The 26,611-nt window shown below is 47.5% G+C and overlaps 1 protein-coding gene across 1 annotated transcript in view; it reads left to right on the forward strand.

Moving 5' to 3' along the window:
- Positions 1–26,611, forward strand: part of LOC146829744 (germ cell nuclear acidic protein-like) — a 144,784-nt gene that overhangs the window by 78,118 nt on the left and 40,055 nt on the right. The window contains exon 8 of the mRNA XM_085608468.1: positions 22,676–22,862. Within this exon, the coding sequence (XP_085464594.1) occupies positions 22,676–22,862 (187 nt within the window). The remainder of the gene's footprint in view (positions 1–22,675; positions 22,863–26,611) is intronic.

Consider the following 26,611-nt stretch of genomic DNA (forward strand, 5'->3'; position numbering starts at 1 on the left):
GATCCACAACTATTCTCCCCCACACGCTCCGACACGGATGCGTTGGAGGACTACATGGATGACCAAGTCCCCTACCATGGAGACACAGACCCTGATGACCAGCAGGACCCTGATCACACTTGGGGCGACCCTGTAGACCCAGGTGCACCTCTCGATGCACAGGACCCACAACTCTATGGGGCAAAAACATCTCCCACAGAGGATACTGCAGCGTTCAACGCTCTTATTGAACGTGCTGCAAATAACCATGGGGTGCAGCTTCACTCTGATACCATCGAAGATGACTTTCTTATGGACACTTTTGCATCCTCAGAAAGGCATGTAAAGACTCTGCCTATGTTGAAGGGAGTCCTCAAACCAGCCAAGGACATTTTCAAGGAACCCACCAGGGCACGAGTGATAAACCCCAGGATTGATAAGAAATACAGATCAGCACCTGGGGATCCTACTTACATCAGAGGCCAATTACCACTAGACTCCATTGTCGTAGCGAATGCTCGCAAAAGGGCATACTCGCAAACGACAGGTGACGCTCCTCCCCCGGACAAAGAGTCCAAGGTGCTAGAGACCTCTGGCAAGCGAGTTGCCGCCCAAGCTGCCAACATATGGCGCATAGCCAACACTCAAGCGCTCCTCGCTCGCTATGATAGAGCGCACTATGACACAATGGAGCAACTACTCCAACATCTCCCTGACCAATTCAAAGAAGGTGCAGAAATTCTTATCAGAGAGGGACAGCTACTCACAAATGCTTCCATCAAGTGTGCACTAGATGCTGCAGACACGGCTGCCAGGGCCATAAACACAAGCGTCATGCTGCGACGCCATGCCTGGTTACGAATCTCAGGATTCAAGCCTGAGGTACAAAATAATATACTCAACCAGCCTGTCAACCCCGACTATTTATTCGGGCCAGAGGTTGACACCATCCTTGAGAAGATAAAAAAGGACACGGACACTGCAAAGTCCATGGGCGCTCTCCAAACTCAGTCCTTTCGGAGCGGCTCCTTTCGTCGCCCTGGAAACAAGGGAGCAGGTAGAGGACAGGGGTCACAACAAACGTATAACAAAGGCATTACACAGACCACCTACGATAAAAACACCCGAGGTGGATATCGTGGCTCCAGTACAAAGGGCAGAGGACGCGGCTACGGCAACACCAGGTCCCCCCCCCAAGAACAAGCAGTGACGCCCTCTCCCTTCCTCCCGACCACATAACACCTGTCGGGGGAAGGCTACAAAGGTTCCTGTCCACGTGGAACTCCATCACCACGGACAGGTGGGTCAAAGATATTGTCAAATACGGTTACTGTCTGGAGTTAACCTCCACTCCACCCACAATACCACCAAGAAACCGTCCTATGTCCTCAGAGCACTTAACGCTCTTACAGCAAGAGGTGCAAAGTATGCTTCTAAAAGGCGCTATAGAGGTCGTACCCGTCCACGAGCAGGGTACGGGGGTGTACTCCCTCTACTTCTTAATTCCAAAAAAGGACGGGTCACTCAGACCTATATTAGACCTGAGACCCCTGAACCAGTACATTCTTTCAGAGCACTTTCACATGCTCACTCTACAGCAAGTCCTTCCGCTTCTCAAGCAGGGAGACTTCCTAGCCACGCTGGACCTCAAGGATGCGTATTTCCACATACCCATTCACCCCTCACACAAAAAATACCTCAGGTTCACTGTTCAGGGGCAGCACTATCAATTCAAAGTCCTTCCCTTCGGCGTGACAACAGCGCCCAGGGTTTTCACGAAGTGCCTAGCTACGGTGGCAGCACATCTACGGAGGCAGCATATACACGTCTACCCCTACCTGGACGACTGGCTCGTTCAAGCGAAGTCAGCCCAGCAATGTGCCAGCCACATGTCCCGCACCATTCACCTTCTTCACAGTCTGGGATTCTCACTAAATTACCCAAAGTCCCATCTCCAGCCCGCACACGTACAACAGTACCTAGGTGCGACTATAGACACTCTGGCGGCCACAGCTCAGCCAAATTTAGTGAGGATCAACAGCATACAACTGCTGATCTCCAAGTTCAAACCCAATCACTCACTTCCAGCGCGAGTGTTTATGCAGTTAATAGGCATGATGGCCTCCTGCATCTTCATAGTCCCGCACGCGAGATTACATATGCGCCCGCTTCAGGAGTGCCTAGCACGTCAGTGGAATCAGGCTCAAGGAAAGTTAAAAGACCTAGTGTTGGTGAGCGGTCGGGCATACAACTCTCTGCATTGGTGGAATCCACAAAACCTTTGCAAGGGCCGACCGTTCCAAGAGCCTGTCCCACAGATAGTACTGACCGCGGACGCGTCTCTCCAGGGATGGGGAGCTCATGTACTCCACTACACAGTGCAGGGACTATGGACGACACAACAAAAGAAGATGCACATCAACCTTCTGGAACTGATGGCAATCTTCCTGGCCATGAAGGCATTCAAAGTACATCTGTGCAACAAGGTCGTGTTGATCCGGACGGACAACATGACCGCAATGTACTACATACAGAAGCAGGGAGGAACACACTCTCCACAGTTGTCTCATCTGGCTCAGAGCATGTGGAAGTGGGCCATTCAGAGGAACATGTTCCTCATGGCGGAACACCTCCCTGGCAAGGACAACCAGATGGCGGATCTGCTCAGCAGACACAGCCACCAGATGCACGAGTGGGAGTTACACCCATCAGTACTCCAACCGTACTTCCAGCAGTGGGGTCATCCGGAGATCGACCTATTCGCGACAAGCGAAAATGCAAAATGCCAAAGCTTCGCCGCCAGGTTCCCACATCCGCAGTCGCAGGGCAATGCGATATGGATGAACTGGTCCGGCAGATTTGCGTACGCTTTTCCCCCAGCGCCGTTGATACCGCTGGTGGCTGGCAAACTCAGACAACACTCCATGACACTCGTCCTAGTTGCTCCCACGTGGGCACGCCAGCCGTGGTACACCACCTTCCTCGAACTTTCCGTGGTGCCGCATCAAAGGCTGCGGATCAAACCCGCGCATTTGACGCAGAACCATGGAGAGATTCAGCACCCAGATCCGCAACAGCTGAACCTGGCGATCTGGCTCCTGAAGTCCTAGAGTTTGGCTATCTCAACCTGCCACCTGACTGTATGGACATCATCAAGGAGGCCAAGAGACCCACTACAAGAGCTTGCTATGCAGCCAAATGGAAAAGGTTCGTCATTTATTGCGGTAATAATGACATCAACCCGCTGGACGCATCCATCCCAAACATCATCTGTTACCTCTTACACCTATACCGATGCAATCTGGCGTACACCTCTATACGTGTCCATTTGACCGCAATATCAGCCCATCTGCAAACCAGGCAGCACCTCTCACTATTCAGAGTGCCTGCCATCAAAGCATTCTTGGGGGGACTCAAACGAGTCATTCCACCAAGCCACCCACCGGCTCCAATGTGGAACCTCAACTTGGTCCTCACACGCCTGATGGGTCCACCCTTTGAACCTCTACACTCATGCGAGATTCAATTCCTTACCTGGAAAGTAGCCTTCCTGGTAGCGATCACTTCCTTAAGAAGAGTTAGTGAACTCCGGGCACTAACCGTTCAAGAGCCATTTATACAGGTTCACGCCAACAGGGTCGTACTACGTACCAACCCCAAATTCATGCCCAAAGTAATATCGCAGTTCCACATGAATCAGACTATTGAACTGCCCGTTTTCTTCCAAAACCCACAAACTGTCGCAGAAAGGGCACTACATACACTAGATGTACGGAGGGCCCTCATGTACTACATCGACAGGACTAAACCCTTCAGGAAGACAAAACAACTGTTCGTTGCCTTTGCCCCGCACCACAAAGGTAACGCCATCTCCAAAGCAGGGATAGCCAGATGGATAGTTAAATGTATTCAAATCTGTTATCAAAAGGCAAAACGCACATTAACTATTCCACCACGAGCCCACTCAACACGTAAGTTGGGGGCTTCCATGGCTTTTCTAGGAAATATTCCCCTGCATGATATATGCAGAGCAGCCACATGGTCCACTACACACACATTTACAAAACACTATTGTGTAGATGTGCAGTCAAAACAGCAGGCAGCTGTAGGACAGGCTGTTCTCAAAACACTTTTTCAGACCGCTGCAGCTGGCACTGGTAGCCGCCGCTAATAGAGGGCACTGCTATGTATTCTATGCACAGATATGAATTCAGCAGCCCACATGCCTCGAACTGAATATGCTACTTACCAGTATGCATCTGTTCTTGGCATGTAGGGCTGCTGACATTCATATCGCCCTCCCTCCTCCCCGGCGCCTGTAGCAGCTGCAGCTCTCAGAATTACTGTATAGCATGGTCATCACTTTCTGTACCTACTCCATCACTGCCACAATGGCGAAAAACAATCTGAGGATGGAGAGGATGCCCATGCGCACTGTAGTCCAGGGGAGGAGTCACCTATCCAAGGATACTTCGAAGACTCTTCCAGGACAACAACGTGCAAACATCCGGACCCAACACTAGGCGGCGATCTATGCACAGATATGAATGTCAGCAGCCATACATGCCAAGAACAGATGCATACTGGTAAGTAGCATATTCAATCTCACTGGTATATGTGTGAGTAACTACCTATGTGAAAGTCAATATATGTGAGTGTTGGAGTATATAAATGACTCTATGCGACAGTGAGTAATTGTGAGAGTGGCTGTATAAATGAGTGTGTGCTTGTGTCAGTGATTGTATAAGAGAGCCAGTATATGTTACTATTTGTTTGAATAGGTTAGATACTGAATGTATAACTGCATAGGTGAGTAAACGGCAGTGTTATAGATTCTTTACATGACTAGCTACGCGTGTCAATAACTCTGTGGATGAGTGACGGTGTATGAGTGTTTGTATAGGTGTATGAGTACATATAGTGCTATATTGATGAGTGACTGCATGTATGAGTTACTGTATGGGTGAATGAATGTGTGTGTATAACTAGAAAGTCAGTGGGTATATAGTAACTGCTATTGATTTGTCTATGGTTTAGAAAATGGTAGTCAGTATTTTAGAGTGGGTGTATCAAAGGTTCTATTAGGGTGTGAAGAGGTGCATCAAATTATCACGTGGATGATGTCATCAGTGATGTCATTTGAGATGTCATCAGTGATATCAGTGATGTCACTGACCATGTCATGAGTGATGTTATATGTGATGTCATCAGCAGTGCATTGTGGGGGCGCGAGCTATAGTTAGCTCTACGAACTATAACGTCCAAAATTCTATGGTTTTGTACGAGTGAAATGTGCAGTGAATTTCAAAGGTTTTTAAAATGATAATTTGTAACAAACATCCTGGAAACCTGTTTTTTTTATGTATGTGTGTGTATGTATATATGTGTATATATATATATATATATATATATTACCTACTGGCGGTCGCCAGTAGGTAGTTATAGTTAGGACCACGTTTCCATAGGAAAACCTCAACATTCTATTTTGAATAACTTTGGCGCCGGTCGACGAATCCTCGCGAATTTCTCAAAATAGGTGGGGCGCTACGCTCCGCTCCTACCCTGAAAGTCTCGGGGGGATCCGTCAAGCGGGGGCTGAGATAAAAGGGGGGTCCCAAAACGCGTTTTTCCCATGCATTTTTCCATAGGACCTTTAGAACGAGCTACAGCCCGAACGGCTGAACATAATTACTCAAAATTTGGCAGAGAGGTAGTCCCTAGGTCAAGGAAGTGCCTTTTGTAGGTTTGGTGTAAATCTGTTCAGTAGATTATGAGAAAATAGCCTTTAAATCAATATATATATCTGAGCCCGCTTACGGTACGCTCACCGTACGCTTACGGTAAGCGTACGGTGGCGTGCGCGAGCGCGATTCTGATTGGCTCTTAGATCTTAGTAAACATTCGAATCGGCCGAAACCAGGAAGCGGCGGCCGCCATTTTGTCTCTCGCACTGAGTGTTGTTTATCAAACATGATGGCCAAAAACATGTTACGGGGCTGTTTTGACAACTCCCTCCCACATAGTCATGTTGAGGGAGTCCACAAACATCCCCCAAGAGCAAAAACGGTTTTATTTTTTTTTCGGCAATTTCACGGGGTACGCTTACCATACGCTTACCGTAAGCGTACGGTAAAAAAAATAAAATAAAAAAAACACTATCCACACTTACCCCACCCCCTGTGCTTTTGGTGGCCGAAGGCCACCAAATGTTCAGGGCTTATCATAAGGGAAAAAAACACTATCCACACTTACCCCACCCCCTGTGCTTTTGGTGGCCGAAGGCCACCAAATGTTCAGGGCTTATTATAAGGGAAAAAAACACTATCCACACTTACCCCACCCCCTGTGCTTTTGGTGGCCGTAGGCCACCAAATGTACAGGGCTTATTATAAGGGAAAAAAACACTATCCACACTTACCCCACCCCCTGTGCTTTTGGTGGCCGTAGGCCACCAAATTTACAGGGCTTATTAATAGGTAAAAAAAACTAAATTTTGGCAACATGAAATTATAAAATCGAAATAAAAAAAACACTATGCACATTGACCCCACCCCCTGTGCTTTTGGTGGCCGAAGGCCACCAAATGTACAGGGCTTATTAAAGTTGATAAAAACCGTGCACGGAACGAACTGCGTTAGGTGGGCGCGCACGCCTCAAATGGCGTAAAGTAACTTAGCATTTAAAAAATCGTACAAATTCACTGAAAAAACCATAGGTTTCACACACGTTATAGTTAGGAATTAGCATTTAAAAAACCTTGCAAATTCACTGAAAAAACCATAGGTTTCACACATGTTATAGTTAGCGGAAATTTTACTGATAAAAAACCAGTGAAATTCCCCCGTTATAGTTAGTGCAGGCAACTATAACTCACGCGACCGCAATCTTCTGCTGATGACATATGTGTCTTTATGAAAAAAAAATATTTGTAATATATGTATAGCTAAAAATGTATGGAAGAAGACATGGGCAAATAAGTGTCTAAATACAGTATTAGCATCAGCAGAGGATTGCGGTCGCGTGAGTTATAGTTGTCTGCACTAACTATAACGGGGGAATTTCACTGGTTTTTTATCAGTAAAATTTCCGCTAACTATAACATGTGTGAAACCTATGGTTTTTTCAGTGAATATATATATATATATATATATATATATATATATATATATATATATATATATATATATATATATATATATATATATTCACTTAAAAAACCATAGGTTTCACACATGTTATAGTTAGCTGTACATTTCACTCGTAAAAAACCAATGAAATTCCACGTTATAGTTAGATCAGGTAACTATAACTTGCGCGCCCACAATAAACTGCTGATGACATCACATATTACATCACTCATGACATGGTCAGTGACATCACTCATGACATCAATAATGACATCTGAAATTACACATTGTGGATTGCGGTCGCGCAAGTTATAGTTACCTGATCTAACTATAACGTGGAATTTCATTTGTTTTTTACGAGTGAAATGTACAGCTAACTATAACATGTGTGAAACCTATGGTTTTTTAAGTGAATATATATATATATATATATATATATATGTGTGTATATATGTGTATATATATATATATATATATATATATATATATATATATATATATATATATATATTCACTTAAAAAACCATAGGTTTCACACATGTTATAGTTAGTGCAGGCAACTAACTCGCGCGACCGCAATCCTCTGCTGATGACGTCAGATATTACATCACTGATTACATATGTGTCTTTCTGAAAAATAAATATTTGTAATATATGTATAGCTAAAGATTAATGGAAGAAGACATGGGTAAATAGGTGTCTAAATACAGTGATGTAATATCTGACGTCATCAGCAGAGGATTGCGGTCGCGTGAGTTATAGTTGCCTGCACTAACTATAACAGGGGAATTTCATTGTTTTTTTACGAGGGAAATGTCCAGCTAACTATAACATGTGTGAAACCTATGGTTTTTTAAGTGAATTTGTACGGTTTTTAAATGTGAAGTTATGTATTTATTAAAATATATATATTTTTTCAGGTATTTCACCGTGCGCGCACAGAGCGCCCACGATGCGTTGTGCGTGCCGTGCGCGCACGGTGCGCGCACCCCGCGCTTTTTTGTAAAAAAAAAAAGTTTTTTTCACCCTTGGGGGTCCTTCAGTGACCCCCTGACAAAGGCTAGGGGGTCAGGAACTGTCCACCCTGCCCCCTTTTCACGTTCTCCACCTTTGTTTTTCACTGCCTCAGACTGCGAGAGACAAAATGGCGGACGACACTTCCTGATTTCGACCGATTCGAATGTTTACTGACATCTAACAACCAATCAGAATTGCGCTCGTGCACGTCACGGTGCGCGCTTATAGATATATATGTACTTTTAACTGAAAATTTCTCAGGAACTACTGAACAGATTGATTGATATTCAAAAGGCACATCCCTGACCTGAGGACTACCTCTCTGCCAAATTTCAAGTCATTCTGTTCAGCCGTTAGGGCTGTACCTTGGACTAAAGGTCCCCATGGAAAAATGCATGGGGAAAACGCGTTTTGGGACCCCCCTTTTTTCTCGGCCCCCGCTTGACTAATCACCCCGAGGCTTTCATGGTAGGAGCGGAGCGCCCCACCTATTTTGAAAAATTCGTGAGGATTCGTGAACCGGCGCCAAAGTTATTCAAAATAGAATTTTCAGATTTCCTATGGAAACACGGTCCTAACTAGAACTATCTACTGGCGACCGCCAGTAGATAATAAAAAAATATATATATATATATATCTCAAAACCCAATGCCCACTCCAAGAAAGAATGAGCCCGACATATGCAGGTACACAATCCAGGATTTATTCTGCCAAAATAAAAGCAAAGTCCAGGAAACACCAGGCAGACGCGTTTCAGCGAGTCTTCGTGCTTTCTTCAGTGCCGGTTCTTGTTTCCCAATAGAGCCTCACACCTGGGGATTATTTAAAGGTCCTGTGGCGATCTCAGGCCACTCCCTTCCACACGTTGTTACTCCCCGCCTCTGCTATTGGCTGTAATGCCTCCCGTGTTATTTTGAGAACAGGGGCATGCTGGTAAGTCGAGTCCAAAATGACAGCCCATACAGTGAGGGACTGCCAAACACCAGGTGGCGTGTCTCGGTAACTCGCAAACATCCGCTCTCGACCACAGGGATTATCCTGCAGTACCTGGTGTGTCCCCCGCAGCATCTGCTGCAGCCTCTCTCCCCGTGTGGTACATTACAGCCTGTGCTGTTTAAACCACTTGGGGGGGGTGACGCGCTGTAGTTGCATACAAACATCCAAAGGTGCTGGTCTTTGCGCGTCACACCAGATCGGGAGGGCATGCCGGTCAGCCAGTCTCCAGCATACTGGCATAATATCAAAACCCAATGCCCAGTCCAAGAAAGAATGAGCCCGACATATGCAGGTACACAATCCAGGATTTATTCTGCCAAAATAAAAGCAAAGTCCAGGAAACACCAGGCAGACGCGTTTCAGCGAGTCTTCGTGCTTTCTTCAGTGCCGGTTCTTGTTTCCCAATAGAGCCTCACACCTGGGGATTATTTAAAGGTCCTGTGGCGATCTCAGGCCACTCCCTTCCACACGTTGTTACTCCCCGCCTCTGCTATTGGCTGTAATGCCTCCCGTGTTATTTTGAGAACAGGGGCATGCTGGTAAGTCGAGTCCAAAATGACAGCCCATACAGTGAGGGACTGCCAAACACCAAGTGGCGTGTCTCGGCAACTCGCAAACATCCGCTCTCGACCACAGGGATTATCCTGCAGTACCTGGTGTGTCCCCCGCAGCATCTGCTGCAGCCTCTCTCCCCGTGTGGTACATTACAGCCTGTGCTGTTTAAACCACTTGGGGGGGTGACGCGCTGTAGTTGCATACAAACATCCAAAGGTGCTGGTCTTTGCGCGTCACACCAGATCGGGAGGGCATGCCGGTCAGCCAGTCTCCAGCATACTGGCATAATATCAAAACCCAATGCCCACTCCAAGAAAGAATGAGCCCGACATATGCAGGTACACAATCCAGGATTTATTCTGCCAAAATAAAAGCATATATATATCCTCAGTACTCTCTACTACCCAGTACCTTCCTTTACAAATCCTGTAAACATTATTTTTTTTATATTTTTATTAACTTTGCTCAAGGTCTCATACAATACATAGCAGTGTTCAGTTGGTATGCAGGAGAACACTTCATCGTATAATCGAAGGATAACTTGGCTGTACAGTGGACCAATTACACTATTCCCCCCTGCCTGCCCCCACCCCGTATGGCTTGATACTCCTGCCAAGGCCCCCACACCTTCCATTTTTTAACACATCCCCCTGGACTTGTAGATCGTTTCCTCTGACACCAGTCCAAGTGTCACAGCCATTGGTCCCATTGTGGGGGCGCCTGCGCCCCCAGCAACTGGCTATATTATGTTTTGCCACCCCGCCTGCCATAGCCAACCAGATCTCGTTGTATCTGTACCAGTCCGTGGCTCCTTTGATCATAAGTAGGCTGTCCGGAATTCGGTTTAAACCTAATGTGACCGACAGTACCCTAACGGATGTAAATCAGCTGACGTGGTTTAACCCCTTCAGTGCCACGCCCTTTCCCCCTCCTGTGCCGGGCGTTGCATTAGTGGGTGGGGTTCATGACGAGACTATCTCGTCATGGGCACAGAAGAGGTTAAACCGAGTGTCACTGATTTTCATAGTTGTAGTTGTTGCGCATTTTGGCCACTTGATGGAGCCAAAGCATTACGAACCATCGGCCTGCATGTGGTGGGCTTGCGCGAAGGCGTTAGTGGAAAACACTGCTTTTGCACATGGGGAGGTGTGAATGGCCCAAGGGCCAGAGCAACACCAGGCCCCCTGCTTGGATCACGTGGGGGCCAGGGGAGAGGAGCTGTTGTGGACTGCCGGATGTCTTACTGCGGCCCACCCGAGTACTTCACAGGTCTTTAAAAAGACCATTTGCGTAACGAGGGAAAAACTGCTGTTTTAGGGTAAATCTTGCTTTAAAAAGGCATGTAATACACGATTAATAGGAAAATATTGGCGGTGAGAAAGAAACGCGGCAATTAAATATGTTTCAAATTTAAAGTCGCATTGTAGGCAAGCTTCTAAGTAATAGACCTAGTGGCTAACCTCAAGCTTTTAAAACAACTGAACCGAGGCTAGTACATGGTACATATGGTTTAAGCTTGAAGCATGCTGCTTGCCAGAGGCGCAACTAGAGCCACATTTCCAGGGGAGGGGACAGAATCTTTAAGCAATAGGCAGAGTGGAGCTGCAGGGGCTCTTAGAAGGGGTGAAACAACAGTGAGGCTTCATTAGCATGCAAATGGTCTTTTAAAGACCTGTGAAGTGCTCAGGTGCCCAGGAAGCGGTCTCATTCCGGGCTGCCACACACGACACGGGGGGCGGGTTGAGGGGTCCGGGGCTGAAGTCCTTTGAGTCCAATGGCTGTTGCGTGCCTGCTGTTTGCACATCAAAGGCCAAATGCGGAAAGTAAGCAGTGGCCCGCTGGTTCTTTAGTGAGAAGAGATTTTATCAAGCGCTGTAATGTTGTTGGAGTTGCCACACTGAATGGGTTTTAAGACTGCGAATTGCGGAAGATCACAAAATGTTAGGGTGACGCTGAGTGTCAAATGTGTTTCTCTATTTGCAAATGTATCAGCTCTGTCTGTAAAGCCACACACTGTTCGAGGTTTCGTAACCATTGAATTGAAACTGTGTCCCACAATGCAGTTACACGCACTGCATTTTAAGAATGAAAAAGCCTACTAGTAAAATAAACTAACTCCTGCCAGGGAGTGTTGTCAGGCACATGGGGAGGGTAATCTCACTGACCCCTACTGCTCACACCCCCTCATGCACCAAAGGGCTCCTGACATCTGCGAATAAAGCCCACAATAAAGAGGCCAAGTAACAGTGACTCCCTCCCCTCGGTATTACATGACAATGTTTCGATAGATAATGATGTCACTCACTCGTGCTCTGGTGTATTTCCTCTCCACATCTGGCGTTCGTTACCAAAAACAGATTTGATTGAAACATTATTTTTTATTGAAAGCTGCTCCAACTTGAAATAAACATGATTTAAAAATAGTGTTGTTTGTAACTTAAGACGAGCGTGCGCCGAGTCAGGCCATTAATTGAAAGTAATGAGACAAGACAGCGCAGAAAGGAGGTGCGCACCGGCAGAGGGCACTTTTGTTTAAAAGCATCAATAAATCGGTCATTGTCGGTTACTGGTCATTCCGTTTTGCATGAATTGAGCTAGGCTAGCGTAAGAGATTTAAGTATAATTTAAAAATATGCTCAATCATAATGCTCGCTGCATTAGCCTCTGCATCAAGAGCGGGCTGGCTGTACTGTGCATCAGGAGTTTCCAGGGGGACTAAAAGGGTTGGGGGCCGGTTTCCTGGCTGTACTGAGCATCAGGATGTTCCATGTGGGCTAGAAGGGTTGAGGGCCGGTTTCTTGGCTGTACTGTGCATCAGACATTTCCAGGGGGGCTAGAAGGGCTGGGGGCCAGTTTCTTGGCTGTACTGTGCATCAGACATTTCCAGGGGGGCTAGAAGGGTTGGGGGCCGGTTTCCTGGCTGTACTGTGCATCAGACGTTTCCAGGTTGGCTAGAAGGGTTGGGGGGCCCGTTTTGTAGCAGTGCAGCGGTTTTAAAAGCACTGCAGAGGTCCTTGTATTCAACAGTTTTCAGGCAACTATAAAAGTGCCAAGATAACTCTGGTAATTAACATACCTGCTGGAGAGAGATTGGAGTTTTGTCTGGTGGCAGTGTGGAGTCATCTAAGGTAGTGCGGAGGGTTACTATGTCTGCTGCAAAGACTACGTACTAGGCGGATCACAGAGCAGCATTTTATTTGCAATGCTCAGTGGGTACTGCTTTTGTCACAGAGGTCCGCTTGTTTAGGAATAAAACTTAGATGGTAAGCGCTCCAATGTTGATTATTAATTTTATATACAGTCAAATTTAGTTGAAGGTATTGTAGCAAGAATATGATTATTTGTGGCACTTCAGGATGTTGTTGGAGAATAAAAATCAACAGCTGAATATAAGTTACCATGAAGACAATAAAAATTCTAAATTGAATAGATCCATTGTAAGAATCAACCAAAAATGTAAAAAAATGTTATGGCAATTATTGATTCATTGGACTTTCGTATTTATTGAGCTGGAACTGTGCCCCACAATAGTCACACGGACTGCATTTTAAGAATTAAAAAAAAAACATACTGGTATAATTAACGCGCAGGAAGATATGAAACCGTTAATTACAAAATAAGGTCTCGCATTTACGCGAGTTTGAGCTATTGACATTGCAAATAACAATGCCTTTTATTTTTGTTTTTGTTTTTAAAACATAAATAAAAGGCTTTGTCATTTACAATGTCAATAGCTTAAACTCGCATAAATGTGAGACCATTTGCATTGCAAATACTTGTTAAACCTGAGCTGCAGAATCAAAGGACAATGGAATGTATTTCATGACTGTATTAAGCTTCTGAAATGTAGAGCCGTATACAATTTCTGAAGAAAAATGGAAAGAGCAATAATAAAAACAGAGCGTTCCATAAACAGCGGTAAAACACGTCTCAGTTGTTTTTTATGGCGCGAAAATGAGTAACCACTGAAAATACACCACCAGAATTTACCAAAAATAGAAACTGAAAACAGGAAAGCCTAATCATGAGCAGTAGCCACCTGGGTTCCATCGGGACCGGTGATCCCACTTCTGTTGCCATTGTATTTGCTACTTTGGTCCGTAAACATTCTTTACTGTCCTGTACCCGAGCCCATCCCAAAATACCCCTTACTCATCCCTAAACCCTAAAATCCCTTACAACCACATCCATTTCTGAAGTTTAAAAACCCCTCACTGCCCTGCATCTTTACCCATCACAGAACCCTAAAAACACTTTCAATCCCTACCCTTCCAGCTACCTATCCCTGAACCCTAAAAACCTTTGCAACCCCTTTCCCTTACCTATCCTTGAACCTAAACTCCTCACTACCACTACCTATGCCTGAACCCGAAAAAACCTAACTGAAAGAGCGGTCGATGTCGAAGCTGGGTAACCGGGTTAGTCTCTGCAGGGATGCTCAACATTCTGTGATTCTGGGCAAATCACTTAATCTCCCTGCGTCTAAAAAAAAAAAATGAATATATCTGAAAGAAACACGTTCGATTCCTCACCTTAGAATATCCCCAGGCGTCAGGCTGGATCCGGAAAGATTTTTCGTCCGCATTACCCTTGCGCGTCGCTAGGCGTCGTCTGCGGCTCTGCGTCCGTCGTCGGTGTCATGATCGCTGGGATGACGTCGTCTGAGTACTTAGACGCTGACCTCGAAGGCTAGGCGGGAGCGGTCCTGCAAGCTGCTCGAGATCCGGCGGTCTGCTCCGCACCGCTCAAAGTCCCGGTCGAGGAGGTGGTCGTGGCCATGAGGAGCCTGGCTCTGCCGTTGACTCCTGCCGGTGCGCCTTCGGGCCCCGCAGGCTCGACTGGGAGGCCTAGCGAGCCGGTGGCTCCGGCCCCGGCGTCGACTCCTGTCCCGACGCCGCAGGTCCCCGTGGGATCCAGGCCTGGGTCCCGGTCAACCTTATGACCCCTCCGCCGGCACCGACCCCTCTGGTGCCGCCCTCTGCGCCGGCTTCGGACGACGCCATTCCCCGGTTTAGTCCCGGTCCGGGCCTGGTGTCAGAGCGGCGCCGCCCGGGGCAGATTCCGACGCCGATGGGTGACAGGTTCATCTTCCGCCCGGCTCCGATCATTCCGCCTGTATACCAGGAATCGGATGACGGTGACGACTGGGAGGGGTCTGAGGGCCCTCTGGCACGGCAGTGGCAGCTATCTCAGGACTGGGCAGACTAACTGGGGGATGCCAGTGGTCTTGATACCTCCCCTGACACTGGCTTCATCTCTCCTCCGTCCGTGGCTTCGGAGGAAGGTGCTACATTTTCTGTGGTGCTGCGCAAGGCGGCTGAAGCCCTCAGGCTGGAGCTGCCTGCTGTGGTCGTGAGGACTAATCTCCTCACTGAAGTGCTTCAACCGTCAGCAAGCTCCTCAGTGCTTCATTGAACTGCAGCAGAGGCTCCGTCGGACGTTCTGAAGGGCACCTGGTCCAAGCCCTCCACAGTCCCTCCTATGGACCGGAACGTGGCCCGGCGCCACCGCCCTGCACCGGGCGACGCCAGATTACTGTCGTTGCACCCCACGCCCGAGAGCCGGGTTATCCAGACCTCTACTTCCCAGACCTCTACTTCCCAGACCTCCTTCCCGTCCGCTCCCCCAGATCAGGAATCCAAAAGGTTAGAACAGTTTGGGAAGAAACTGTTCTCCTCCCTTAGTTTGTGGTTGCGGTCTTTTGGACAGTTACTCCCACTCCATGTGTGTGAGAAAGTGGCTCTGTATATACTGTTCCTTAATAGGTACAGGGTGTACAGAGTCCACAGTCCCCCAGGGTTTGACAGGTTAAAGTTAGATGTAACCTTACTCTCTGAAGTGGTAGCTTGGTCGAGCAGTAAGGCAGTACCAGAGGACAGTGTAAAGCATTTGTTGTACACACTCAGTCAGCAAATGGTCTCACACTCTCAATAACTGAACTCTAGGCCAGTGGTTTATATATAAAAAATATATGCTTGTTTTATTTTAGAACCAACACTTGGGTTTAAAATATACTTTCTCAGCAGGAGATGTTGCATATAAATACTTTTGCAATAGACTTTTGTAAACAGTTACAAGTGGCTGCAGTAGGCAACTCTATTTTTAAACACAACAATGCATTGAGCTTGATGGTAAATTCAAGTTATTTGCAACAGATTACTTTTTAGGTTACTTTTGGAATTCCAGGACTGGATCCTAGGACTGGATCCTAGATTCAGTCCTGGGTCAGTTCTCAGAATCAAGTGATGAAAGTCGACTTAATTACTGTAATGATTTTTAAACAATATTTAGCTATTTTAAAAGTTGACACGTAGAAAATATTTCAAGAAAACAGTCAATGATTCCCTATGGAAGAAAATTCAGGTTACAGGTACAGTATGTTCTCGTTACTTTTGTAATCCAGTACTGGGTGCCTAGACTCAGTACTGGGACCTTTATCCAAAACAGGTAAGTAATTACGTTTTCAGATATTATACGATTTTTGAAGAATATTTAAAGATTGCAGAAATCGACACTTAGAAGAAATTTCACAGAAAAACAGTCAATGGTTTCCTATGGAAGAAAATTGGGTTACTGGTAAGTACAGTTGTGAGTATATCAGTGGTGGGCACCAAGATCCAGCACTGGGAGCTCACCTAAGAGCAGGTGAGTAATTCAGTTTTCGTTACTCGGCTGATTTTTGGTGAATATTTTAAGATTTGAAAAGTCCACACTTAGAAGAAATTTCAGGAAAAAGCCAGTCAATGTTACCCTATGAGGAAAATAGAGTTTGCGGTTTAAGGGTAAGTACTCGACTGGCAGAGTTGAGGTTCTGGGCATAGACTCAGGGGTCCCTCAGGGTCAGGTAGGTACAGTTGGTTCACCCTCAGCGGCTCTAGGGCGGCCGGGTGCAGAGAGAGTTAGGCCCAATGTTATCCTATGAGGGATGGGGGGGGGGGCCTTGGTTGGTGGCTGCTGACTGGCAAGCCACGCGGCTGTGGGAGCTGGGCTCCTGGTCACTTACTCAGGGCAAGTGGGGAAGTAGGTAGGTGTAGAGTTTTCACTGCCAGGGCCACTCGGGCGGCTGGGTGCAGAGTGCTTTTGAGTCTATGGGCGCTCAATTGAATTCAATGGGAAATCTCCGGTTTAGAAAAAGACTGCAAGCTCGGGGACGAGGACTCTTCAGGTGCCACCACCACTTCGAGAGGTAAGTTGGGTAGTTGGAGGATAGGTAGGTACCCCGGGATTGGGCACAGGGGGCCGTGGGGCCCTGCGTGCAGGGGTGCCTTTTGGTGTCGGGAAATCTTACCCTCTGTTGAACGCGGTAGGGGGGGCACCTTGTTCTGAGGCTGCAGGCTTCTTCAGGAGTGTCGAGGGAGGTCCTTGGGTGCCGGACTCGGGGTCACAGTCGTCGTGGGGTTGTCCTCAGGGTCTTTGTTCACTCCGGCACTGGCTAGGCTTAGCTGGTGCAGAGTGTGCTGGGTTCGCGGTTCCGGGCTGCTGCCAGGGATTAGAGATAGGTTTTGAGTAGAGCCTCTACTCATGGGAGTCCCAGGGGCTTAGAACCAAAAGGTAGCCAGGTCCTCCGGGGTTGGTGAGGTTGCTGGCCACAAAAGATGCCGGGTTGGAGCAGGAGCAGGTTCGAGGGTCGACAGGCTGGTAGGGCTGGGGCCAAAGCAGTTGGTGTCTTCCTCTTTTCAGCAGCTGCAGAGCAGGTCTTCTTTCTTCTTGCCCTTCGTAGTTTTGAATCTGGAATCTGGGGAAGGAAGGTTCAGGGTGCCCCTAAATAGTAGATTTAGGGGCGTTACAGGTAGGTGAAGTGCAGGGACCAATGGGTCCCTGTCCTGGGGTGGGTACACCCCCTATCCTGCCTCTCTCCTGTGGGAGGGGGGCAGTAGCCTAGTCCTGATAGGGTAGGGCTCCCCATCTTCAAGATGACGCGAGCCCGGAGATGTGCTTTTCACCTCGCCTCCCCCACCTGAGGGGTGGGGTTGGCAGGCTGGCACATCCCCTGTCCTTGTATGGGGTTTCCGGTCAAAGCTTCCCCCCAGAGTGGGGGGTTGCAGGGGCCTGGGGAAGCTCACAGAGGTGGCATGCCTTTGAAGCTTCCCCCTGCCCATCCTGGGGGTGCTGTGGAGCTCGTGTTTGACTAGCTCTCAGCACCATGTACTCTTAAATAGCAGCACTGCACTTAGAGTGCTCAGGAATGGACCTGGGCACTGTAGGGGCACAGGGCTCCTGCTCCTGTGCCCACACCATTGGCATAAGGCACCCAGCTAGAGGGGTGACTGATGTATGCCATGGCAGTGTAGGTGATGGGCATGGCACACAGGGATGTGTGCCATGTCGACTTTGTTTTTGTCTTGCTCCCAAACACTCAGCCTGCAAAGGCAGTGTGGGTGTGTGTGTGTGTGTGTGTGTGTGTGTGTGTAAGGGTACAGGACCTCTAAGGGTGGCACATGGAGTGCTGCAGCTCTTAGAGGCCTTCCTTGGTCACAAGACCCTGGGTACCTAGGGTACCATTTACCAGGGGCTGACATGTGGCCAGGGTTTGCCAATTTGTGTTTGGTATGTTTTAGGGAAGGAACATGGGCCCTGGGCACCTGATTGGCAGGATTCCAGGGCACACTCAGTCAAAGTACATTCAGCAAAAAGTGGGGGCATACCATGCAAGAAAGATGGCACTTTCTCACAATGTGGGATACGGTGGAGGACGTGCTGCCCCAGTGTACGGAGGAGGCCCGGACACGGCTCGCCCAGGCTCTTGCCGAGGGGCGGGATGCGGCACGGCATGCAATCCGATGTGGACTGGACACAACGGACTCGCTAGGCAGGGCAATGGCGACCACGGTGGCGATTCGTCACTACGCCTGGCAGAGGTCCACGAGTTTCTCCGGGATGTCCAGAGCACCCTCATGGACATGACCTTCGATGGCTGTCGCCTTTTTGGCACTGCCACATCTCCCAGCACCTGCGCACACTCCATTGGCTCCCCATCGAGGCAAGAGTCCCCTTCAAGATGTTCACGACACCGGACCATAATACCTGAACAGCAGACTCAAATTCCACGCACCCCAAAGGACCCTACGATCAGCCCAGCTCTCCTACGCCCTTGCACCAGAAGAACCAGATCGAGAGGCCGCTCCTTCTCCTTCCTCGCGGGCAAAGCCTGGAACGCCCTTCCGCTCCACAACAGGCAGACATCGCTTTCCATCTTCGCAAGAAACCTCAACCTGGCTCTTTGAGGGACCCCCTCCTTGATGGAATGGAACCTGCACCCCGTTCCCCCCCTTCACCCCAGTACCTTGAGACCCTTACGGGTGAGTAGTTGCGCTTAACAAACGCCTGATTGATTGTAACATGCCAGAAAACGTCATGGTGTTTCCCTGCCAGGTAACACCACAGTGTAAGCTTTACACACCACTGGAGAGGGCTGATCTCTAGGCCTTAGTTTCAAGCTGCACAGGCTGCATCGTTCAGGAAAGGAGCTTGTGTGCCTGTCTCTTAAGCAGGAATAGCAGTGGAGGTGGTCAGGAGAGATGCTGCCCTTGAGATCCTTGGGGAGCTCCTACAGTGATCTGGCAAGACTTGAGCAGAGAGATCCTAGATGCTGTGATCGGATGCCTGGTGCGATGGGTAACTGCGGAGCTGCCTGTGGGACTCTGTCCATCCAGATGTGAAAGCAGTCATTGGGTCAGCTGCTGTTTGATCAGAGGATCAGGAGGAAGTTCTTTGTGTTAAGTGAATTCTTCCAAAGTTGGAGGAACCATTTCATGATGGAGCCTGCCTTTCCTGCTGTGGTCCGATTGTTGGTATCGAGATGCGTTTCCTTTTGAAAGGCTGTGATCTTCGTGTTTTCACTCTTGTGATTAATTTGTAGTTACTGGTGATCTGGGGATTGAATGATGCAAGAATGACTTGTAGGGGGCGGGGTGCACAAGACGGACTGTTGCTTTGAATGAGCGTCTTAGGAAGGGTGTAACTGAAGCAGCTATATTGTATGTGCACTCGTTGGACTTTGGTGGGGTGAAGCTGCATTAGGCGCTAAAGAAAGCCCAAGTAGGGTTAGGATAGGAATTAAAGTCAAGAGTGGGTGAGAGAACCATATGAGGCTAAGAAATCGGGCTTTGCAGTTCCTTAACATAGTCTGTCTTCTGGCTCTTTGATCAGTTGTAGATTATAGCAGAGGGAGGTGACATGTCCTCTCTTGCCTCCAAGATGAGTTGAACAGGGAGATGAAAGCAAAACTATTCATACAAATGAGACTTAAGGCTCTGTGTGTAAATATTTCCTGTTCCCTGATTGCTTCCAGGTGGGTTCTAGAGCAGTCGTTTTAACCTTTTTGACTTTTAATCATTACTGGAACCCTCAATGAATCATTATGAAAACCAGGGACCCGCAATTAATCATTACTGGAAGCTGTGGACCCCGGCCTCTGTATTTTCGATGAGTTGAACCACAAAACATTACACACAAATACAAGAATAAACCTTCATTAACCCCTTCGCTGCTGGGCCTTTCTCCCCCTGTGCTAAGCCCTTTTTTGGCTATTTGGGGTAGTTTGCGCTTAGGCCCCTGTAACCTTTTGACCACATAAGGTATCCACGCCAAATTTGCGTCCTTTTCTTCCAACATCACAAGGATTCTAAAGGTACCCAGGGTTTGTGGATTCCCCTGGAGGGGACTCCGAAATTAGCCAAAATACAGCAATATATATATATTTTTTTGCCAGTGTGGGATTTAATGAAAAAGGCACACAGAGGGCATCTTAGAGATGCCCCCTGAAAAATGACACAACACTATTGTCCAGGCTGAGTGGCTGCTCCCCAGCTGCCACCACCAGACATGTTTCTGGACCCCTGGGTCAGGAGCCTGCTGCTCTTGGGGGTCTGAAACAATGCACATCGGGGAAGAGGTGCCAAGCCTCCTCCCCCAGGATGGGCAGGGTCTACGAAGGGGAAGCTTCAAAGGATTGTCGCCTTTGTGAGCTTCCCCAGGCCACTTGCTGCTTTCAGGTACTGGCCCTCACCAGGTCTGACGCCCACTTTAGGCGGGGGAATCGGTGGGAAAACCAAGTGAGGAAGAGGTGTGCCCACCTTTGCCAACCCCACTCCTCAGGTGGGGGAGTCGAGGTGAAGCACAACTGTCACCGCCATCTTGCAGCTGGGGGGCCCTAGCCAACCAGAGTGAAGTATATGCCACCCTCCCACTGGAGGGTGGAAAAATAGGGGGCGTACCCACCCCAAGGAAGGGAACCATTGGTCCCAACCTTTACTTAACTGTAACGCCCCTGAATTTAGTATTTAGGGGCCACCCCGAACCCCTAGGCGGCCACCCCAAACCTTGCCGCCTAAGACAAGCAACGACCAAGAAGAAGAAAAGGACCGAACAGCCATGCCGAAGCTAAGAGGAGGACGCCCACTGACTTGGACACCTCAGACCTGCAGAAGCGAAACTCCGGTGTGTTCTGCAGACTGCAACCTCACTCTGTTCCCACAGCCTGAGTGGCCCAACACCACAAGGACGTCTCCCTGGCGATTCTGACCCAAGATCTGGTGATCTCTGACCTGCCTCGAATCTCCCAGCGAAACCGGACACCTCAAGACACCCCTGCACCAGAAGCCCCACGGCCTTGGGTGGCCCAACCGACATTGTCCCAGCATCCCCAGGCATCCCAACTTACCTCTCCAACCGGTGGTCGCCTCCAGAAGATCTTTGTGCCCGAGCCTGCAGTCTTTGTTGAAACCGGAGAATTTCCATTGAAGAAAACCGGGCACCCGACACCAAACCAGCACCCAGCCGTCTCTGCGCCGCTGCGGGTGTACTTTGGGTGCTAACTCTGATCCCCCTTTTGCCCTGAGCCTAACACCAGGTGCTTTGCTCCCACAACCCTGTGGCTTGCTCGTGAGCAGCCACCAACCAGAGTGCCCCTATCCCCCATTGGATAACATTGGACCTCCGCACCCGGCCGCCCTAGTGCCGCTGAGGGTGTAACGAGAGTGCATCCTTGACCCTGGGGAAACCCTTGTTCTAACCCCAGTAACTCAACCTCAAAGACAGAGTACTTACCCGGTAAGCGTTAACTTCATTTCTCTCCATGGGAACCTATTGACTGTTTTTCTATGAGAAAATGTTCTGTGTGGAGTTGATTTGTATGGAAACCTAAAAAGTACAATTGTGCAAAACTGTTTTTACTTATCTTTTCTATAGGAAATGTGCCAGTGTGATATCTAGGCATATCACACGGAGTAGGAAAAGTAATCTAAAAAGCGATCTGAAAGTAACTAAAGTAATCTGTACAGCAATTTCAATACTTTGACTTACCTGTATTCCAAACAACTGAATTTGAACTTGCATTCTCCTGTAAAAACTGCATCATATTTTGCAAAGCATGTATTTCACTTACGTGTGCCAGGCCTGACTTGGTTTTCGAAATAAAATAAGTGAATACTGTTTTTGATAAAAACAAAATTGGTCTGAGTTCAGTCTTTGAGTGTGTGACATCATTTGCTGACTGAGTGTGTACAACAAATGCTTGACACTACCTTCTGATAAATCCTTGCTGCTCGCTCACACTACCACAAATAGTGAGGTGCTATCTACTTTTACCTCTGCCTACCTTTGGGCTTCCACCGGACTGTGTGCACACTATACCTCATTTTGGTATAGTATTTACAGATCCAGCTTCCTACACTATTCATAGTGGATAATGGACTTTAAAGTTGAAACCAACTACACATTAACATGTGATACTTTCAGAACGATTTGTATCGGATATCTCAAACCACTACACCTCCCTACAGCAGAAGATGGGCAGAGAATACGTACATCTCAAAATACTGGTCCGCTCGAGGGGGAAAGGGGTTGTAAATGTGCTGTGGAGCGTGTCCAGACTTCAGGCGATGCTTTGTCTTTGGTTCTTGGGCTGGAGGGTTCTTGTGGTTTTTGCAGACAGTGGTTCATGTAGTCATCGTAGAGCTTCAATCTCCTGTTTCAACCTCTTCTCTCACTTTTTGTACTAGAGCTGGAACATAATAAACCACTGCGTGATACCAGCAATGGATCTACGAAAAAGCCGGAAAAAAACAGTCGACTGAAAGCGAAGTCTCTTCCGAAGGCGGACGCGGAGTACAGCCCGCCGCTCCCGTTGTGGTCGCCGCCCCCAATCAAAGGCATCAGTGACATGGTGCCACCTTCCACTCAGAGCCGGTAGGTTGCTTTTCTTTCTCACTGTTAAACTTTTGGTAATTGCTTAACGCAGCTCTCGTGCTGTGTCGGTTCTTAAACCCTGACCCCTATTATCTTGGTCTCTCCTTGAGGGGGTGCAAGTGCGAATGTCCTGCGACTCCCGTTCTGGGAGGCTCATGCCCATTGTAGGTGAGGGCCAGTTGTAAAGTCGTTATCCCATTAAATTACATTTCGCGTGCACTATTCTAAACAGTATTTCCCCCATTTGTGTGGCACAACAAACCAGCATTTCCAATGCAATAGGTCTCGCATTTGCGAAAGTTTAAGCTATTGGTATTGTAAATGACATTGCCTTTTATTCCGTTTTGAAAACCAACACATAAATAAGTCATTGTCATTTACAATGCCAATAGCTCAAACTCTCTCGTGCGAAACCTATTGCCTTGCAAATATTTTTTCTTTTATGCAGCTGAGTGATATTTGCACATTGCGATTGGCATTTGTATGGGCAAGCTGACAAAAAAGAATGTTACTATGTGTAATGAAACCGGAGCTTATGTACTGTATTGTATTGTAATTTTAATTGATTTTATGTAGCGCTTACTACCCCTTTTGAGGTGTTAAAGTGCTTTTTTGGCGAGTAGCATTCTATTCCCAAATCCAAATGGATTAGTGGTGAATTAGTATGGTGAAATATGAAATTAATTTGAGCTGTGGATATGTTAGTCAGTTATTTTGATTGAGAAGGATAGTGGAGGGATAGAAGAGGGAAAGGTTTTAGTTCATATTGTGCCTGCTACCCCTGATGAGGTGTTGAAGTGGATTTCGGCAAGTAGCATGGACTTGTTAGTCTGTTTAGATTGAAAAGAGCAGAGGAGGTATGAAAGAGGGAAAGGTGTGCATTTATATAGTGCTTGCTACCGCAAATGAGGTATCGAAGCGCTTTTTGACGAATAGCACGCTACACTGGAACCCAAGAAGGATTAGTGGTGAATTAGTGCAGGGAAATGAAATTAATTTGATTTGAGCGGTGGGCGTGTCAGTCTGTTATTTGGATTGTAAAAGAATCGTGGAGGGATAGAGGAGGGAAGGGTTTGCATTTTTATAGTGCTTGCTACCCCTCATACACACACGGGCATAAATATGCACACACATATACATACATACAAGTATATACACATACACACATATATACACATACATATAAACACATATATAACATGAATGGTGCAGTGTAAGTAGAAATAGGATTATTTCTCAGTTAGACGAGCATCAGAGTAGCCTCCCAGTATGGCCGATAGTAAGTTGGTCACCAAGTGTGGTCTGCAACAGTCCAGTGCACAGCAAAGTAGGTATTGTAGATTGGCATAGTAAATGTTCTCTATGCAAGGGAGAATATGATAATGAGCATTTCGTAAGCATAAAATGTATATTTTTACCAGCAGAAAAGCAATGACAAATGGAGAGAAAAAAACAGAATGCTTTCTCAATTACGTTTGCAAATGTTGTTTATTTGTAATACTGTTATGTTCACTTAAAGATCATTGCACTGGCCTACCTGGGAGACTTGAAAGGACCAGTTTTATGTGGATAGCTGGGTCAGCACATTTGCCCTCCCCTCTCGGCGCAGCTTGACATAGTCTGTAGTCTAGGACCCTACAGCCCCGGATTTGACATAGTCTGTAGTCTAGGACCCTACAGCCCCGGATTTTACTAGTTGCCGTGCAGTCTTTTGTTTCCGGAAGCCTGAGGCAAGCGGGCCTGAAGTCTGTATACATGTGGGTGGGGGAATTAAATCCAGGTCCGAGGCAGAGAGTGAGCAAGGAGTAGGAAGGGGGGAGGCCTTATCCAACGAGCAGAGCGGGCAAAAGAATGAAATAAAGCAGTGAAATGTGCTTTGTACATAGTTGGAACAAAAAGGCGTGGGAAATCAATATACAGCGGAAAGAGGTCTTGACCTTGGAGGGGTGGTGGGGCGATCAAGTGGGAGTGGTGAAATGGTGTTGGGAACGGCACAGGAGATCGGGGAGATGAGTCATGGGCAAAAGATTTTTGGTATCGTATTTGGAGCAAACCCTGCCATGCGAGTTTAAGAACAATCATGCAGCATTCCAAGTTGAGCATTGATGCTTTTACTTTTCAATTAGTATCGTTAAAACAATGTGTAAGTCCCCTGTAATTATGCCAACGATAACGGGCTGAGGAGAATCACTTAGCTTTTTAGGTCTCGCCTAGGCAGCGCTTGCGCTGTCTCATTGAGACATGCAGTATACACTATAGCATGGAAACTCCGCCCACTCTCCAACCATCTCCACCCATCATCTTTTCATTAGCTTGTGCCTTAAATGGTGACTTCTGATTCGCTGTAGGATTGTTAGGATTGTTAGTCCCTCCTTATGATGGACATCTCTTCATTTGTGTCCTTCCACGGCTATTGGCCCCTTTACTGCACAGATTACTTTCTTCCGATGCCTTCTCACACCCCAATGCTTGTTTATTTGTCTCTCCCCACTCTCAACTGCACAGAATACTTTTTTCAGATGCCTTCTCACACCCCCATACTATTGCACTGACAATGCTTCTTTTATTTGTCTCCCTACTCTCATCTGAGATCTCCATTTAATTATTTATGATTAATACAGCCCAAGCCATCTGTTTAATTATTTATGATTAATACAGCCCAAGCCGAGGATCGAACACTGCTCTCCAGCTCCAAAGTCTGCAGCGTTATATGTTAAGCCACCTCTCCTCGCTTCAAGTCAAGCCCCCTTAAAGGGGTTTATCTTTGTTTCCGTCACCGAGACACCCTCCCACCATGCACCCACCCTTAAACCCTTCCTTCCTCTCGCTTTCCCTCCGCTCCCCCATAAGTGCATGGGAAGTCTACAAGCGCTATCACTTTAAATGTAAAGCAGCCTCGGAGCTCTCTCCAGAGCTCCTCCCTGCCAGCCCTCACAACATCCACGCACTGTGCATTAGGGATTTCGCAACCATTTTATAATCACAGAATTATTCTCGTGAAGTTGGTACGCGGGTGCTGCCTCCATTCTAGTGCCTGCATCTTCATAGCAGCAACAGTTTGAAGAGGTACCGACTCTTCGCTTTGAGGGCCCCATATTTTCGGAACAAAAGACACATGTGAGATTAACAGTGGAACTACTTGATATAAATGTACCCATTTGTGGTAACTACTTATTTTAAATGAAAGTTTCCTCCCCTGGAGTTTTGCCGCGGGTAGGAGCAGGGACGCGCACGCAGTCCCTGCCTTATCATTTCCAGCGCCATGCGGTCTTCGGCATCGCGTGCACTTTACAGTGCCCCTGGGGCACAAGCAGGGACCTACTAGAGTGCTTCTCTATCAGAATGCACTCTGCGGTCCCCCGGGGCACAAGCAGGCATCCACTTCAGAATGCCTTTCTTGCTGGTAAACTAGTGTACTACGATAACCCTTTAAAATTGTAGATACTTTAAAAAACGTTAAATATAGGCCATCATTAGCGCACTTGGCTGGGGTAAGCTTGGACACCACTTTTCACTTTTATTTCCGCAGTTTATAAAGTGCGAACTCAAAGTGATGGCATTGGAGCGCTTTATATGAACACAAGTTACAAAGGACACGTTCATGTTTTAGTCACGAAGAGATTCAGTGATTTGCCGAGAATCACCGGAGGCTGAGCCGACGCAGAGACTCGTTTCCATCCGGGATAGACTCCAGTGTAGACTCAGTGTTGACATCTCAGTTTAATTTGCGGTAAACCGTGCTAATAAAT

The sequence above is a fragment of the Triturus cristatus genome, chromosome 5_2 (assembly GCF_964204655.1).
Source record: "Triturus cristatus chromosome 5_2, aTriCri1.1, whole genome shotgun sequence".
Classification (NCBI taxonomy): Eukaryota; Metazoa; Chordata; class Amphibia; order Caudata; family Salamandridae; genus Triturus; species Triturus cristatus.